The sequence below is a fragment of the Dysidea avara genome, chromosome 4 (genome assembly GCF_963678975.1).
Source record: "Dysidea avara chromosome 4, odDysAvar1.4, whole genome shotgun sequence".
NCBI lineage: Eukaryota > Metazoa > Porifera > Demospongiae > Dictyoceratida > Dysideidae > Dysidea > Dysidea avara.
In genome coordinates this window covers 42,077,311-42,096,622 of record NC_089275.1, presented here as the reverse complement: position 1 = coordinate 42,096,622, position 19,312 = coordinate 42,077,311, and the positions used below count along the sequence as shown (strand labels likewise).

The window sequence follows — 19,312 nt, the reverse complement described above, 5'->3', positions numbered from 1 at the left end:
ATCTGTACAACGATTTTCAAAGCATTACCCCAAGCGGTTTATCTGGTAGGCGTGGCAAGCAGTCGTTTTTTTTATTAGCTAATTTCGATTGCATAATTGTTACACACTGTTGGTTTTTTCGTTGTATTTCCCTGTTTTTTTAGCTCGATTTCTTTCAAACCACAAAAGGTTTGAGGTTCAATAGTTAACCTATTCACCCACCGATTTTCAGCTTCTTCCCATACGTGGTTTACCCTGTAGGCGTGACAACATATTGGTGTTATTTTTCGTGAATAATCGCTCATAACTCATTGCCTGTTTATCGTATTCCAGCCAAAGTTGGTACCGAGATGCACCTTTATATCCCCCTTCTGTGTGCCAAATTTCAAGGCAATTGGATGTGGCGTTCGCGTTTTATAACAGTTTTTGTAAGTGTGCGACAAGAAAAAGAAAAATAAGAAGAAAAAAAACGAAGAAACTGAGCCAATTTTTGAAGTCGCATATCTCGGGAACGCGTGAAGCGATTTCGCTCAAATTTGGAATGTCGAGTGCTGCAGTTGGAGGGCATGTCCACAGCAAAAATCGTCTTGTTTCATCAATGGAACACAGAGCTACGGAGGTGCGAAAATTGCGTTTTCTTTCTTCCTGTCAATATACTCACAGGTGTTATGCGCCGGCTTCTTGGGCCGCACGACACACTACTGTGTGTCTTGATATTATGTGTACTTAACAGATAATAATCAAGACACACGTTAGTGTGTCGTGCGGCCCAAGAAGCCAGCGCGCCACACCATGAGTATATTAACAGGAAGAAAGAAAACGCGATTTTCACACCTTTGTAGCTCCGTGATTCCTTATCTGATTGACACCAAAGTTGCTATAGAAGTGCCGGCTAGGTAGGGGAGTCCACATTCCAAATTTGAAGAAAATCGCTCCAGTCATTTCTGAGATACGAGCGGCCAAAATTTGGGTTGTTTTACTTTGTTCTTTTTCTTCTACTTCTTCTTTCTGCACACTTTGCAAAATCCGCCATAAAACACGAATTCGTACTCCAATCGGGCTGCAATTTTGCACACGTAAACAGCTCATTAAGGCGAATCTCAGTACCAAGTTTGGTAGGAATCTGATGAACATTCACGGAGTTATGACCACTTATTTGTGTAAAATAAGGTAGAAGGTCTGTCATGCCCACAGGGTAAACCACTTGAAGGAATGAGCTGAAAATTGCTACACCCTGTATGTAGATGGAGTAACTATCGTAGGAGTACCTTTTTGTGGTTTGAAAGGAATCCAGTTAAAGGCCACCGAGATATGACACAAAACCCAACCTGTGTCACAATTACGCGATCGATTTTTATGAATAAAAAAATTATTAGTTTTCACGCCTACCAGGCAAACTGCTTAGAGCAATGAGCTGAAAATCGGTGTGTAGCTGGAATAATTATCATAGAAAGTCCTTGCAGTAGTACAGAAGAATCGGAGTACAAACCACGGAGTTATGATTCCAAAGCCAACTACACGAGATCGAGATACTCTAATAGAACAGTCACCCTAATAGAGCATTCAGTTCGTTTATAACTTACTCCATTATAGAATTATATTACATTGCAAGTTATTCTGTAGGGAGTTCAGCTACAAAAAGTTAATCTTATAGACAATTCAGCTATAAGTAAGTCACCCTGTAGAGAGTTCAGCTACAAATATGTTGTTGTAGAGATTCAGAACATTATAAGTCGCACTGAAGAGAATTCAGCTATAAACAAGTCACCCTGTAGAGAGTTCAGCTACAACCAAGTTCACTCTGTAGAGAATTCAGTTACAAACAAGTCACTGTGTAGAGGGTTCAGCTACAAAAAAGCTACCCAGTAGAGAATTCATCTAGATCAGCTATAAACAAGTTACTTTATACAATGTTCAGCTACAAGTAAGTCACTCTGTAGAGAGTGCAGCTACAAACAAGTCACTCTATAGTACAAACAAGTCACCACGTAGCTGGAAATTTCAGCAACCAATCAAAAAAACCACTCTGTAAAGAGTTCAGCTATAGAAACATTTTATAACTCCTTAGACCCTTTTGGTGGTGAATTTGGTGGATTTTGGAGATGTCTAAGTTACTTAGACCCTTTTCATGTTTACTTAGACCCTTTCATGTTTACTTAGACCCTTTTCATGTTTATTACGCGCACCCGGACTGGTAGCGTTGGCAACGCATCGCCACCTGAAAATTAATTTTAAACCCGTGTAATGGCTTGTTTCTACTAATGAACGCTACATTTCTCTGTCACAAGCAGCTGTCAACAATGTTAAGGTACAACAACTACATAAAGGGTCTAAATAACTTAGACTTCAGACCACAGGGGTCTAAGTAATTTAGTAACCCTCAGGCCCTGTAGTAGCGCCTTCGCTTCGCTCAGGCGCCACGACACAGGGCCATCGGGTTACTAAATTACTTAGACCCCTGTGGTCTGAAGTCTAACTATTACATAGAGAAAGTTATAACTCTATAGAGAGATCAGCTAGAAACAAGTCATCCAGTAGAGAGATCAACTACAAGACATCACCTTATAGACAGGTCAGTTACAAAGAAACTACCATGTAGAGAGTTCAGCTGCAAACAAATCACCCTGTAGAGAGTTCAGCTATGAACAGATCACCCTGTAAAGAGTTCAGCTAGAAAAAGTCATCCTGTAGAGAGATCAGCTAGAAGGATCACCTTGTAGAGAGTTCAACTACAAACAAATCACTCTGCAGATAGTTCAGCTACGAACAGATCACCCTGTATAGAGATCAGCTAGAAGAAATCACCTTGTAGAGAGTTCAGCTACAAAGAAACCACCATGTAGAGAGTTCAGCTGCAAATAAATCATCTGTAGAGAGTTCAGCCAGAAACAAGTTCACCCTGTAGAGAGATCAGCTAGAAACAAGTCACCTCGTAGAGAGATCAGCTACAAAGAAACCATCCTGTAGAGAGTTTAATTACAAACAGATAACCCTACAGAGAGTTCAGCTAGAAACAAGTCACCCTGTAGAGAGTTCAGCTACAATCAAGTTACACTATAGAGAGATCAGCTAGAAACAAATCATCTTGTAGAGAGTTCAGTTGCAAACAAATCACTCTGTAGAGAGTTCAGCCACTCTGTAGAGAGTTCAGCTAGAACAAGTCACCTTGTAGAGAGTTCAGCTACAAAGAAACCACCATGTAGAGTTCAGCTGCAAACAAATCACCCTGTAGAGAGTTCAGCTAGAAACAAATCACCCTGAAAAGAGTTCAGCTACAAACAATGAGAGTTTCAGCTACAGTTCAGTTATGTAAGAAGTCACCTTATTAACTACAGTATGTGATAATCATCATTCAATGTTAAATATACAAATATTTCATCAGACAAAAGCTATACACACAATTACTTCCTTTGTTCCACAATTCCTGCAGTAAAGAAAAAAGGGAGCATCAAAGCCATATGGCCAGCTTTGTGGCTTGCAATACAAAAAGAAGTGATATTTAAACCAAAACAGCCAAGCTGTAAAAATAGTGTGGCCCCCCAAAAAGGCCAAGGTAAAAAAGATGTGAAATCCAAGGTGGCGGCCAAGAAATGGCTGTGATGGTAGGTCAATGGCAAAAATTTTAATTATGACAATTAAGGTGAATTTGGTGCCAGATCCTAGTGGAGGAGGCAACGCAAATCCACCTGAATTGTCGTAATTAAAAATTTTGCCATTAACCTACCATCACAGCCATTTCTTGGCCGTCACCTTGGATTTCACATCTTTTTTTTATCTTGGCCTTTTTGGGGGTTCACACTCTTTTTTTACAGCTTGGATGTTTTGGTTTAGATATGCTGTACAATGATGGTTTGTCAGTTGTACCAATATTTATCTGTACTTTAAAGAGCTAAGTGATGTTACTTTGACTATAAAGCATATCTGTACTTGGTTAACTACAGTACTAACAGTACTAGTTTATCTGTTAGAGTACAGTACCTATGGACATACATGTAGAAAATTAGGAATTTTACAGGGGTCACTATTATAACAATTAAGAGTGCATAAACAATATAATCAACTCCTAAAGTGTCTTCAGCGCAACCCGAGATGCTTTCAATAAGCCTATAAGTTGCTATAAAAATAAATTATAACTGGATTTTCTACTGAATGACACATTATAATCTGGACTGCACATGTATGTGTCTCACAAAGTACTTGTCATCTCACTTCACCAAGTTTGTTTAAAATACTTTCTAACTGCCATCCTTTTCTGTCTATACCACATTGAATGCAATGTGTAAAGTAAATCTCACTGGAAGTATTTGCATGGTGAATTACAGGTCAACACACTAGACACATGCCTTTATATATATAAGAAAAGTTCTACAATCCTTCAAATAAAACGACCAAGCTGCCAAACTGCTTTTCCTCTCCTCTTCTTCATCAGTAAGATGAAACCATACTATTCAAAGGAAAGGTGTTGATTATTACACGCTGATCGCTTACGGTTTTTGTACAGGAATGACTCCAGTTTCCAATCCCATGTAGGGAATAAATAATCTATGGTAACACATACTGGTTGTACCGGTTTGAGCAGGATAATTGTGCAATAATAAAATCAATAGTTGTTGTGCTTTGAAATGTGCCAGGCCTCTTCAAGGTAATAAGAAGTATGACAAGTCAGTGCCCTATTGTATTGTATGGTAGAACCAGCGGGTGATGTACTCACCTCTACCGGGATTTCTACCGAAGACAGGCAGAAGTACGCTTCTGTTGTGGGGAAATTTGCGACTACTTCAAAGTGTGTCCTAATGTTATACTGGAAAGAGCTAGATTCAACTGACGAAATCAGCTCCGGGTGAGTCTGCTGAACAATACATTACAACCCTATACAACCTAGTTGCAACATGTGAATATGGAGAACTCACAGATCAATTACTGTGCGACAGGCTAGTTGTGGGTATAAGGGACACTGCAATGTCTAAGTGCCTTCAAATGGATGCTGAATTGGACCTCGAAAGGCCAAGAAGATGATTCGTCAGAGAGAGGCGGTAAAAGACCACCATCAGCTACTACAGGATGGTAGGCGGAGTCACGTGGACGAAGTGAGAAAGAAACTAGTAAGTGGTAAGAAGACTGGCACCCACAACCCAGCCCAAGGTGGAGGCAAGACTCAACCTGATCGAAAACCCTGCAAATGGTGTGGCAAGCACCATAACTCTACTGATAAGTGTCCAGCATGCAATGCTACATGTTACAAGTGTCAACGCAAGGGCCACTTCAGCTCACAATGCTTGACGAAGTCTGCTCCAGCTGATGAACTGACTATTGAGACTGTTAATGTTGACCAGTTCCTAGGAGTAGTGAGCAGTAACACAGATTCAGCATGGCTTATTATAGTACAGTTAGAGGACAAGGGAGTCACATTTAAGCTGGACACAGGGGCTGAGGTTACGCCAATCCCTGAAGAAGTTTACAACTCCCTTAAAAGGATCACTTTACACCCACCTTCCAAGTCACTCTTTGGACCAACCCACAGTTTCAAGGCAAACTGCAAGTTGGAGACAGAACTTCAGCAGAAACAGTTTTTGTGATTCACGGTCTTAGAAATAATTTGCTGGGCCTACTAGCTATTAAGTCCCTTCAGTTTGTGTGCCGAGTTGACACAGTGTGTAGTGAGCAGGAGGTCCAACAGAGGTTTCCTAAAGTTTTCAGTGGGTTAGGCTACTGAGAGAACCCTATGTAATTAAGCTGAAAGTTGATGCTAAGCCATATGCCTTGCTTACTGCAAGGAACATCCCAATACCAATACATTATAAAGTACATGATGAGCTGGAGAGAATGGAAGTCATTGGGGGTAATTGCCAAGGTCATAGCACCAGCCCAGTGGTACGCAGGTATGGTAGTTGTACCAAAGAGTACAAGGGCAGTCAGAATATGTGTTGATCTCATACCTCTTAATGAGAATGTATTAAGAGAGCCCCACCCTGCTCCAACAGTAGATGAGACATTAGCTCAATTGTTGGGTGCTACCATATTTAGCAAAGTTGATGCAAATATTGGTTTCTGGAAGATTGTACTGTCAGAGGAATTACAGCATTACACCACCCTCATATCTCCCATTGGTCATTTTAGGAAGTTACCATTTGGGATTACTAGTGCACCTGAGTTGTTCCAGCAAAGTCCTACAAGGTCTAGATGGTGTCTTATGTCACATGAATGATGTGCTTACCTTTGGAGCCACTCATGCAGAGCATGACCACCATCTGTCAGCAGCTCTCAGCTGACTAGAGGAAGCTGGAATCTCTCAATCCTAGTAAGTGCAAATTTGGCTGTAGTTGTGTCAGTTTCCTAGGTCATATTGTTGACAAGTCCGGGATTTAAGCAGATCCCAGTAAGACGTCTGTTATTCTCCAGATGGAGCCTCCCAATAATGTGTCTGAGTTGAGAAGGTTCCTAGGCATGGCCAACCAGCTAGAAAGTTTTCCCCATGCTTAGCTGAGATTAGTCAGCCACTAAGAGAGTTGTTGAACACAAGACGGTCATGGACCTGGGGATCGGATCAGCAAGCAGCCTTCACACAAGTTCAGAAGGAATTGTCTCAGCCAACAGTGTTAGCCCTATATAATCCCAAGGCACCCACCAAAGTGTCTGCAGATGCATCATCTTTCAGACTAGGGGTAGTCTTTCTCCAGCAGTTTGATGACCAGTGGAAGCCAATAGCCTATATGTCTCAGTCAATGACAGAGACCGAATGCTTATACGCCCAAATTGAGAAAAAAGCATTGACTGCCACCTGGGCATGTGAAAGGTTCTCAAACTACATACTAGGAAGAGAGTTTCAAATTGAGTCCGATCATAAACCCTTTATTCCATTACTAATGTCCAAGACACTTGACAACTTGCCACCGAGAGTGTTAAGGTTTCGATTACGGCTGACAAGATCTGCTATTCATGTCCCAAGCAAACTTCTCTTTACAGCTGATGTCTGTTCCAGAGTACCAGTAACAGCAATTAGTGTTGACATTGATTCTATGGCACTACAACAAGAAGTAGAAACCTCTATAGAGAGTGTTACTTCAACTTTACCAGCAACTCAAAAGAGATTGGAAGAGTACAAACAGTCACAGACCCAAGATGCTACCTGTGCCCAAGTACTTAAGTACTGCCAAACTAATTGGCCAGAGAGAGGAAAAGTGTCAGGGAATCTGGTTCCATTTGGAAAGTCAAAGTTTCACTCTCAGTGTGCAACAATTAATTATTGTACAATGAACAGTGATTGTATTGTTGTTCCCCTCTCATTACAGAATGAGACACTGCAGCAACTTCATGAGGGACATCAGGGGATACAGCGGTGCAAGCTGAGAGCAGACATCTGGTGGTGGCCAGGTATCTCTAGACAAATAAAACAGATGATTCAGAATTGTCATACTTGTGCTAAAGAGGTGAACTATCGTAAGTAGCCAACTGAGTTACTTAAATTTCCCAGGCAAGTGGAAGGTTCTGATTTATTTGAGTTAAGAGGTGTTCACTACTTACTAATTGTCGACTATTTTTCATGCTTCCCAGAAGTAGTTAAGATGTCAATCACCACATCAACTGCCATCATAGCAGCCAATATTTGCAAGACATGGCTTCTCTGAAGTACTGTGTAGTGACAATGGCCCTCAGTATGCTTCATTGGAAATGGCTGGATTCCCCTCTACAAATAGTATTCAACATGTTACCAGTAGCCCCCATCACACCCAGAGTAATGGTATGGTGGAGAGGTTTGTACATACTGTAAAACAGCTACTGAAGTGTTCTGAAGACTTGAACCTAGCTCTACTCACTTTTCGGGCAATACCTTTACCTTGGTGTAACCGTAGTCCTGCCGAACTGTTGATGGGGAGATGTATCAGAACAAGCTTGCTCCAGACTGACAAACAGCTCACTCCACAATGGCCTTACCTTGAAGAGTTTCGAAAGAGTGACCAAGCACTCAAGAAGCGACAGAAGAAAGACTTTGACCATCATCACCGTGTACATGAACTGCCAGACATTCCTGACAATACTAAAGTGTGGGTCACCTCAGGAGAGACCCCAATACAAGCACAAGTACAGTCCTCAGCTGGTGCTCCGAGATCTTATGTTATAGAGACACCAACTGGCAATGTCAGACGGAATAGAAGTCAATTGAGAAATGTACCTGATGTACCACATCTCACAAGGACTGAGTCCACAACTCCAGAACTTAGTAGAGTCATGACTCGTACATGAACCGGTACACAGATTCATCCTCCTGATCGACTGAACCTGTGAGGGGAGATGTGGTATGAACAGACTTTATGCATACATGTTATTCCAATGATGTAATGTATGTTATGTAACAATACTAGTTGTACCGGTTTGAGTGGGATAATCGTGTGATAAAATCTAATCCAAAACAGCCAAGCTGAAAAAAAGAGTGCGGCCCTCAAAAAGGCTATGGTGAAAAAGATGTGAAATCCAACGTGGCGGCCAAGAAATGGCTGTGATGGTAGGTTAATGGTAAAAATTTTAATAACGACAATTCAGGTGAATTTTGTGCCAAGACCAAGCGGCACCAAAATTCACCTGAATTGTCGTTATTAAAATTTTTACCATTAACCTACCATCACAGCCATTTCTTGGCTGCCACCTTGGATTTCACCATAGCCTTTTTGAGGGCCGCACTCTTTTTTTACAGCTTGGCTGTTTTGGATTAGATTTCACTTCATTTTGTATTTGTATACCCCCATGGGGCTTTTTAAACCTATCTTTTTTTTTCTTTACCACAGGAAGAAGAAAAGATGAAGCAGATGTTAAATACTTTAAATATTTCTGATTTTATTAGTAAATGTACAAATTATATATATAATACATATATTTATTACAGAACTCTCTACATGATTGTTTCTTTGTACAAGGTGACTTCTTCTTGCTGATCTCTCTACAGGATGATTTGAATTCTGTACAGGTGATTTGTTTGCAGCTGAACTCTCTACATGATGGTTTCTTTGTAGCTGAACTCTCTACAAGGTAACTTCTTCTAGCTGATCTCTCTACAGGGTGATTTGTTTGTAGCTGAATTCTTTACAGGGTGATTTGTTTGCAGCTGAACTCTCTACATGGTGGTTTCTTTGTAGCTGAACTCTCTACAGGGTGACTTCTTCTAGCTGAACTCTCTACAGGATGATCTTTCCATTGCTGAACTCTCTACAGGTTATTTGTTTGCAGCTGAACTCTCTACATGGTGGTTTCTTTGTAACTGAACTTTCTACAAGGTGACATCTTCTAGCTGATCTCTCTATAGGGTGATTTGTTTGTAGCTGAACTCTCCACAAGGTAATTTCTTCTAGCTGATCTCTGTACAGGGTGAATTGTTTGTAGCTGAACTCTCTACAAGGTAACTTCTTCTAGCTGATCTCTGTACAGGGTAATTTGTTTGTAGCTGAACTCTCTACTGGTGATTTGTTTGCAGCTGAACTCTCTACATGATAGTTTCTTTGTAGCTGAACTCTCTACAAGGTACCTTCTTCTAGCTGATGTCTCTACAGGGTCACTTGTTTGTAGTTAAACTATCTACATAATGGTTTCTTTGTAGCTGAACTCTCTACAAGGTAACTTCTTCTAGCTGATGTCTCTACAGGGTCACTAGTTTGTAGCTGAACTCTCTACATGGTGGTTTCTTTGTAACTGAACTCTCTACAAGGTGACTTCTTCTAACTGATCTTTCTACAGGGTGATTTGTTTGTAGCTGAACTCTCTACAGGTGATCTTTTGCAGCTAAACTCTCTACATGGTGGTTTCTTTGTAACAGAACTCTCTACAAGGTGACTTCTTCTAGCTGAACTACGCAGTTGAACTCCCTACAAGGTAACTTCTTCTAGCTGATCTCTCTACAAGGTGATTTGTTTGTAGCTGAACTCTCTACAGAGCGATTTGTTTGTAGCTGATCTCTATACAGGTTCTTGTTTCTAGCTGATCTTTTGAATTCTTTTCAGGGTGACTGCTCTATTAGGTTGACTGCTCTATTAGAGTAGCTTGATCTAGCACTTTCTACACCAAGTTGGATTTCATGTTATAACTCTGTGGCTTTAAGTCTGATTCTTCTACACCATTGAAGAGCCTTTCTCTAAGATGATTACTCCATCTGTACAGCGAATTTCAAAGCATTACCCCAAGCGGTTTTCTGGTAGGCGTAGCAAGTAGTCGTTTTTTATTAGCTAATCTCGATTGTGTAATTGTTACACAGTGTTGGTTTTTTCGTTGTAGCTTCCTGGTTTTTAGCTAGATTTCTTTCAAACCACAAACGGTTTGAGGTTCAATAGTTAACCTATTCACCCACCAATTTTCAGCTTCTTCCCATAAGAGGTTTACCCTGTAGGCGTGACAAAATATTGGTGTTATTTTTCGTGAATAATTGCTAATAACTCTTTGCCTATTTATCGTATTCCAGCCAAAGTTGGTACAGAGATGCGCCTTTATACCCCCCTACTGTGTGCCAAATTTCAAGGCAATAGAATTAGGCATTCATGTTTTATAGCAGTTTTTGTAAGTGTGTGAAAAGAGGAAGAAAAAAAAGAAGAAAAAAACAAAGAAACTAAGCCAATTTTTGAAGTCACATATCTCAGGAACGCTTGAAGCGATTTCGCTCAAATTTGGAATGTGGAGTACTGAAGTTGGAGGGTGTGTCCACAGCAAAAATCGTCTTGTTTCATCAAGGCAGCACAGAGCTACGGAGGTGCGAAAATTGTGTTTTTGTTCTTCCTGTCAATATACTCATGGGTGTTGCGTGCCGGCTTCTTGGACCGCACGACACACTACCATGTGTCTTGATCAATAATTGTTGTATAATCTGACAGCAATTGAACTGGTGTCAAAGGCAATATAAGTTCTGTCTGATAAAGGCAGAAAAATTTTTATCAATTGGACTTATTGCAACCTGCACCACTGAAGAAACCTGACACTGAATACAGCGATGACAGTGATAAGGACAAGGGTGCCAAGGTGAAGTTAAAAAATTGCCTCGTAAGAAGACACGTTGGCTGTTGCTCATTGGGGAGAAGATAGATGCACAAGTGCCGCAACATGTCAAGGAAACATGGTTTAACCATTAACACCTCAGTGGTAATCATTGCTGGCTGGTTGATGGCCCATGATGCAAATCAGCTGCCTGATAATGGTGGAAAGATTGAACTGACAAATGAGTAGGGAAAAATGTGTTAAAACAAAATGGGTTATGTGAAGTGGAAGGCTTGTAGCATAGCAAAAGTTGATGCTGAACGTTTGAAAAGTTGAAAGAAGACTTTTTATGGGAGATTAAAAATATTGTTACCATTCATGAGATTCCTGATGAGCTTATCTTGAACTTTGCTCAGACAGCTTTGAAATATGTCCCAGTTACACCTTGGACCATGGCAGAAGAAGGAACTAAAGGGTAGACATAGTTGCTACAGATGATAAGAGACAAATAGCAGTGGTGTTTTGTGGTTCAATGACAGGAGATTTTTTTACCACTTCAATTGGTTTATGAAGGAAAGACTGATCGACCAGTATGATTTCCATTAATATGACATGTCACACATTCAGACAACTATTGGTCAAACAAAATAACAATGAAGTGATACCTTGAGAAGATTTTAATTCTCTATGTGAATGAAAAGAGAAATGAATTGAAGTTATCAAGTGACCACCCAGCTTTTATTGATCTTCAACAATTTTTTCAAGGCTCAAATGACATCCTCCATTCTCCAGCTACATATTGGATAGTCAAAATTAGATGTTGTTTTGCAATTGCATGGATTAGCTACAGCCCCTGGATGTGGCAGTATAAATAAGTCTGCTAAAGACTTTTTACATTTGCAGTTTCAGGACTGGTAGCCAAGATTTTTTTTTACATTCACCCCCCAAGTCTCCGAGGTGGTTCCAATTGATAAGAGATATAAAGCCATTAAGTGTCCAGTAGATGGAATTGATATTCTCCTATTTTAAGGGTTCGTATTTTAAGGGTAGGCCCAGTATTGTTTGTAATGGGTTCAAGGAAGTTGGCATTAAAAACTGCTTTTCTGCATAGTTACGCTGTAATACATTTTAGTTATGCAGTACCAGCTTAATGGCAAGATTGCTTCTTAGAAGAAGCAACCTTGCCATTAAGCTGGAAAGAAGCTACAATAACACCAATATTTAAAAAAGGTGACAAAAAGCTCCCAAACAATTATCGCCCTATTAGTCTAACTGCCATCTTCTGCAGACTTTTAGAAGCCATCATCAGAGACAAGATAATGTCATATTTTGCATCTAATGATTTCTTTAGTAATGAACAGTTTGGATTTAGAAGCAAAAGATCCTGTGAAACTCAATTGTTGAAAATTATAGAACATTGGAGTAGAGTTATTGAAGATGGTACAAGTATTGATGTAATCTATTTAGATTTTCAAAAAGCATTTGACAAGGTGCCACATAGATGTTTAATGACTAAATTGAAAGCTTATGGGATTCAAGGTAATGTGCTTAATTGGTTAGAAATTTTTTTGTCAAACAGAAAACAGAGAGTCTCAGTTCGTGGATCTTATTCTGACTGGACTAATGTAATTAGTGGCATTCCACAAGGTAGTGTTTTAGGACCTACCCTTTTCATCATATATGTTAATGACTTGCCAGATGCTTTACTAAGTTTCTCAGGTCTGTTTGCTGATGATACCAAACTATATCGTCCTATCATTTCACCTGTTGATACTGATCTGTTGCAACAGGATTGTGCTTGAGTGGTGTGGTACTTGGTTGTCATTTCTAAACTTCCCTAAGTGTAAGCATATGGGTATTGGCCCCAAATCTACATCCAGGCAGTATTACTTTTACATAAACAATGATGCACACCCTATTAGTACTGTTCAAGAGGAGAAAGATTTGGGTGTCACATTTGATGAAAATTTACATTTCAAGACACAAATAATACACAAAGCCAACAATGTGTTAGGCACCAGTAAACGAAACTTTAGTTCCAGAGATCCTGTTGTAATACGATTACTTTACACCACACTTGTAAGACCAATTGTAGACTATGCCTCTACCATATGGAATCCTCAGCATTTGGAACATATCTGTGAGCTGGAAAATATTCAAAGAAGAGCCACAAAGTTGATATCTATCCTTCAAAACTTACCCTATTCTGACAGACTACAAAGCCTCAATTTACCTAGTTTATCTTACCGTCGAAATCGTATGGACTTAATTATGACGTATAAAATTTTGAATGGAGCAGTATTAGTAGATAAAGAATATTGTTTTTACAATGAACACCAGTTACAGTACTAGATCTAATGGATTTAAGATTTATAAGAAATTTAATAAGACTTCAATACGACGCTTTGCCTTTTCACAGAGAATAATTAATAACTGGAATTTTTTACCCTATGAAATTGCCACTTCTCCCAATGTACTAAGTTTTAAGACTAATTTAGATCATTTTTTGTATAATCAACATTTTTCATTTGTATGATTTAATTGAGATTGGTTTTATAAGACTCTGTCTTCTTTTTGACCAATTATACATAATTATATAACCAAGTACTAAGAATAATACGAAACGCGGTTAAAATTACGTAATAAATAAATAAATAAATAATTAAATAAATAAATAATTAATTAATAATTAATGTTTGAGAAAACTACGAGGCCTAGAGACATGAACTAACCGGGGATAGATTCGCCTGTGAATGAAGGCACAAACGTATAATCGTCGCTCCTGTTTGTGCTGATGACTTGACCATACGTGTAATTCTATATAACGCCCAGTACCACACCCTTGCTTAATTACTTACATATTGCGCGAAGAAGATTAGTGATGCCCGTGCAGGAGAGCCAGAAGCCACTTGTGTAAACAAGAAGATTACAGAAGCCACTTGTGTAAACAAGAAGATTACAAGTAAGTTTTTATGTTTGTAACATCTCAAGTCTCCATGCCAGCTGCCAGTGGATTCACTGATTCATGTAAATAAACAATACAAGAAAACATTAAACTGACATATGCCACGCTCTTTACAATAAGCTTACAGTTACATATAAAATACAAGTAAACAATTTTGTCTTGTGCAGCTGGCATGGCGAACTTTCTTTGTGTTGGTGTCAGGCAATTCAATACGTGCTTAATCTTTTTTGCCTTCACCTGGCGTAGCTACTAGGCTCTAGTGGCTTGGCTGTCTTCCTTTATCTGGTTCATCTGGCTTGCATACGCCTACAGCATTGTGTAGCTATCTCCTGAAAGTTGTGTATGCATAACTATGGTGTGTCACCCATCACTGTGCCATTGCTACATCACTGATGAACCTTACTTAGCTCTAGTTGATGTTGATATGCATTGCTGTATATTGGCTAATAATTTTTATCTGCATGGTGATGTTGCCTATAATGTATTGCTGCATACAATACTGCAATAATGTATAGTTCTTTCCTGTATGTTTTGTATACATATACTTTGTACACATCACTGTGCCATTTATACCACACCAATGATGTACTGGCACTTAGCTACTGGTGGCCTTTAGTTACGATGCCACTATAGTGTTATATCTGTCACTACTGTGACATATTGAGTTGATTTGGGGATAATGCATTCACCACCTAATAGCCTCACCGGGGGGCTGTCACGTTGGTGTATGTACTTGGTTATATGTGACGCGGTCCTAGTAATAATAATAATAATAATAGTAGTTGTAAATTATGTACATGTCATCCAACACAATATGAAAACAATTTCAGATTACTGTCTGTATCCTACCTATACACTAACATTATGTTTACCAATAAATTTCCATTCCTGAGTATACAACAAAAAATTAATACTTATTTAGTACAACATATGTGGCAACAGTTATACTGATGGGAAGAGAGAAAAGTGGTCTGCATTAAGGCAGCATACTAAATGAACCCTCATATCTCCTAGTTGCTTCAATTTCAATTTACTTGGATAAAGTCTATGTGCAATGGCTGTCATAAATGCGAGGGCATAAACCCAACGATCACTATCACCTTTCTGCTTTTGAGAACGCGCGACCCTTTACTCTAACCTTCTTGGAGTCACACTGAAAAAGATTAATGATAACATCATTTGTCTCTTAAGTTTATTACAGCAATAAAAGTCCTACACTTTAACCTCTCCAAGAGTACAGTCTATAGTTGACCCAACAATCCAGTGATGCCTATGTGTAAGTTGCAGCTTGTTCATACCTATAAGATGATTCTACCACTTCAAAATTTCTCCAAGCACCACTCAACTAAAGCAGCAGAAAACGAAGCAGTTAGGGCTTGCCACTTACTATATACACAGCACCACCGTACATACTAAGAAGACCGGTACTAGTTTGACCAAATCATCTGCCAGCATGAATTACAATGATATATACAGTGGAACCTCAGTTATCCAAACCCCAGGGTAGTCCATAAGTCTGAAAAGTCTATATCTCTGAAACTGTGCGTAAATATCATAAAGAACATTTGTGACATAATTTTAGAAAACCATCGATATACACACATTTATTTTTATTGGTTCTTTGTTGTCTACAGGGACAGAGGAATGGACTGGCTATGTTTCAGCTTCATGAGTTAAGCAGTGTGGGAAATACAGCAGTAGACAGCCGGACAAATGAATACAGAAGACATCGAGAAAATAATCTACAGGCACTTATATAAACCATCATAACTTACTGATACAATGGCATACGGAGTTGAATCTTCGCTCATTGTTTTTGCCATGTATTTGTGGTATAGTTTTTGCCAAAGGTATTCCTCTGTGATCTGGACGGAAGGCAAATTCATTGAAGAAAGATCACCGTAAATTCTTTTGTCTAAACAAATGTCTGTAACTCAGAAACCCACCTGTGTATGAAGGATTTTTGAACTCCCTATGAATAGGGGAACCCAATGATGTCTAGGATTTATCCACTGGAATGTCAATTCACTAACCAGCAAGGCAATAAAAACTTGTGTAAATTCTTTCTGGAGCTTGCATTTTTTACCCATTGTTTTTAAATGCATTTTATTACAAAAGTACTATTGTGCATAGATCAATGGTTTTCTAAAATTAGGTCACATTTTAAAATTTAGTAATGTCAACTATCCTAATAGTACAGTCACTACTCTAATAGAGCAGTCATTTCTGTAGTTTGGTTAACCAAGAATCCGGATAAGTGGGGTCCGGATAACTGAGGTTCCATTGTATTTATTTTATTTATGACTGGTATAGTGAAGGCACTTTTAGTAACTATCCAATACTGCCAAGGCAGCATGAAAGTATTATGAAGCTGGTTTCTTTCCATATTGTCAATAATAGACTTTGGATTCAGAATTTACCTATGGAGCACCTGCCTCCTATAGCAAGCCAACCTTCTACTGTAGATAAACTACAGTTAGCAGTGGAATGTACATATAAGGTGAATGGAATGATTGTTCCTGTTCATGTGTGAAGTAGTGTATGGTCTATTAGAATATCGTTATGAGCTTCATTTATCCAAGTAATTTCACCAAATATTTCATGTAGTGCTTAGGTAATGAAGATTCACCTGTACTTACACAAATCACACTTTTATAATTGCTATACATAGCTACTTTACCTCTTAGGTACTATCTGATACTCACAAAACTGAGTGAAATCTTAATTCAAAAATAGCTTGACCATACAATAAGCATGCATCCATGCATGGAAGTAAAAGTAACTGGTAACTAAAAATGGGTTGATATCTTAGCTGCCTTTTTGTACTACTTTGTTTCTTGTTGTTACAGCATTTAAAATCAAATGTAGTACTGTTGGTGTTAGTTCGTATACACTAGGGTGTTATTTTTGGCATAAAAATGGTATTAATAGCATACTGAACTTTATCTAATCTGTTTCTTATGTTTTAGTGCATACTGAACCTTACACACAATGTTCAACACAGGCTGCAGTTATTCAGAAGGCTTTAATGATAGCTCTGCTGGAATAATCACCCTTCCCTGTGGATTAATGTTTGTTTACACATATATGGGTGAAAGTTACCACTGACATGACTCAAAATTCAAGTCCTTTGTACATAACTGTATGGATTAGGTAACCGTATGGATTAGTGGTTGTACAATTATAGCTGCTATGGATCATTTAAGTGGACAAAGAAGATGTAAAGACCTGCTGTGGTGCTTGGCTAGTGCCCACGAAAGTATATATAAAAGTGACTGATAATTAAAATAGTTGGTATCCAAGAATAAATTTTATTAAATTTTAACATTAGTGTTCTATAGTCTACATTCCATGTTAATTTGTTATAATTCTAATTGGCTAGTAATATTGCCACCTTGGTGAACAAATCAATAACCAAGTTTATAACTTACAGTTAAGGTAAAGTACTATAGTACCCAACCTCATGCTACCCTTTAAGTAGAGTAAAAGGATGTTAGCAGGGTTTGTGGAACAGTAAAAGTGCAATGTGAAGCAATTACACATTCACCACATACAAGTGCAAGCTATCTGTTGGTGCCTGGTTAGAAAGATATCACAAGGTAACAAACCCTAGATCTTTTTCTTTGCACGTGAGTAGGCATTTTATTACATGAACAGTTTGTGCTTTATAAAGTCTGCACCATGGCCTTCAACTCATTGTAGGGGATGAATGGAAGCATGCATGTGTATTATATGTATATGTGACCGGATCTGCAAGAACCCCATATATTAGCACATTTTCGAATTCCATTTTAATTACATTTTCTTTGTCTAGTTAGCCAAAGAATGGCCAACCGAAGTTTAGCTCTAGAAGCCAAGAACTTTCAAAGTTACAAATGCTACAAAGTGGCAACAGTAGAAAAATCAATTTGCACAGTGACGATATGGAAAATAAACAACAGGCTCTTAAATAAATGTTCATAACTTTTGAATGCAGCCCTCTACCAAGATGCAATTATCACCATCGGATTCTCCATTAATAGGCAAATCCATTGCTGGGTAAGTTTTGTCTTCCAGGCCTTTTCTACAAGCTGGGCGAAGGTAAAAACGTGAGAAAAAAAACAATGACGAACCGCTCGTCCAACGTATGGAAAACTAATGCTCATATCTTCTCTCACCTTTGGAGTACTGACAAGAAACAAAGATTTTCGAAAATCTCTTGCTTTGGGGATCACAATGCTACCATAGTATCTGCTGTTATCACCTTTATCGTGAAACAAGCGTTCAAAAAATTTACAGATGTTTTTTGATTTCATAATTGTTTCACCTATTGTGCTTATTGCATCCTACTGTAAAAGTAGGCTTGCGCTAACATATGGGATTCGGTCACATATAGTAGTGTAGATACACTCATGTACTGGCATGATAAATTGACAGATGGTCAGACAGACAGCATTTGTGACTGGACCAATGAAAAGAGGTCTTATAGCCTTTTCAATTGCATGTACCCGATAACCCATAACTTGACTTGTGAATAAGGTACCCGCTATAGAAATTTGGTCACTTTACACCTCAAACACAGCACTATTGTTTGGTGTAGTTTTAAGGTGATAGGTTAAAAACATTAGGAGTTATAACATGGATATTTGGTAAGGAACCCCTTTTCACAGATCCAGTCACATTTCAGCTTATACATGTACATCAAAACATCAGTATTTTAAAAAGTCAAGTATGGATCCATGCACTAATAGGTTCTGAAGTAAGAGACATGGCTCTAAGTAATAATTTTTAAAAACAAAAACTATGTAAGTTTTATAGAGCAGGGTCATTGCCTTGTATTATGTACCATGAAGCCAACTACAGTGGAATCTTGATTATCCAAACTAACTAGGGGGGAAAGATGTTCATATTAGGGGTAAAACGAATATACCGGATATTTGAATTTATATTCAATTTGAATTCGTTTGAGACAATTTTGCAATTCGAAACATCAAAGTTGCTAGTAAGGATGGCAGACACTAGTAATGAGGAATCTTCATCAGTCTCTACAAACGATCTGTGAACCGAGTAGTTTGCATGGCAAAATGAGTACCAGCAATGAAAAACCTTTTCGCTCACTACAAACAAATAGAAAGCCTCTTTATGCAATTCCATAAAATGCTAAGTTACGAGAAGCCATACAACTGCACATGTAAGTTGCTATGGACCTTATCTGAAATGACGTCATAATTGACAAAATGGCCGTGTTTAGTGTGGGCACTTCGTACGTAATCACTAAAATAAGCTTTGTTTGCTAATTTCACGACATGGAACTATTGGATAATAAAGGAAAAAGGCTAGTTAGCGTGATGTGGTAATGCAAAATAGTCCCATCAGACAAAACCAGACTCAAGTTTGCTATCGACGCAAAACCACGTGCATTTGTCTTGTAATTAAGTATGT

The 19,312-nt window shown here is 38.6% G+C and overlaps 2 protein-coding genes across 2 annotated transcripts in view; one reads left to right on the top strand and one right to left on the bottom strand.

The window, feature by feature from the left end:
- The window catches only part of LOC136252200 (uncharacterized), a 39,492-nt gene that overhangs the window by 12,370 nt on the left and 7,810 nt on the right, over positions 1-19,312 (bottom strand). The window lies entirely within an intron of this gene.
- On the top strand, positions 7,648-8,220 carry LOC136253869 (uncharacterized). Its single transcript, XM_066046529.1, has one exon. It carries the CDS (start codon positions 7,648-7,650, stop codon positions 8,218-8,220), a length of 573 nt encoding a protein of 190 aa, XP_065902601.1.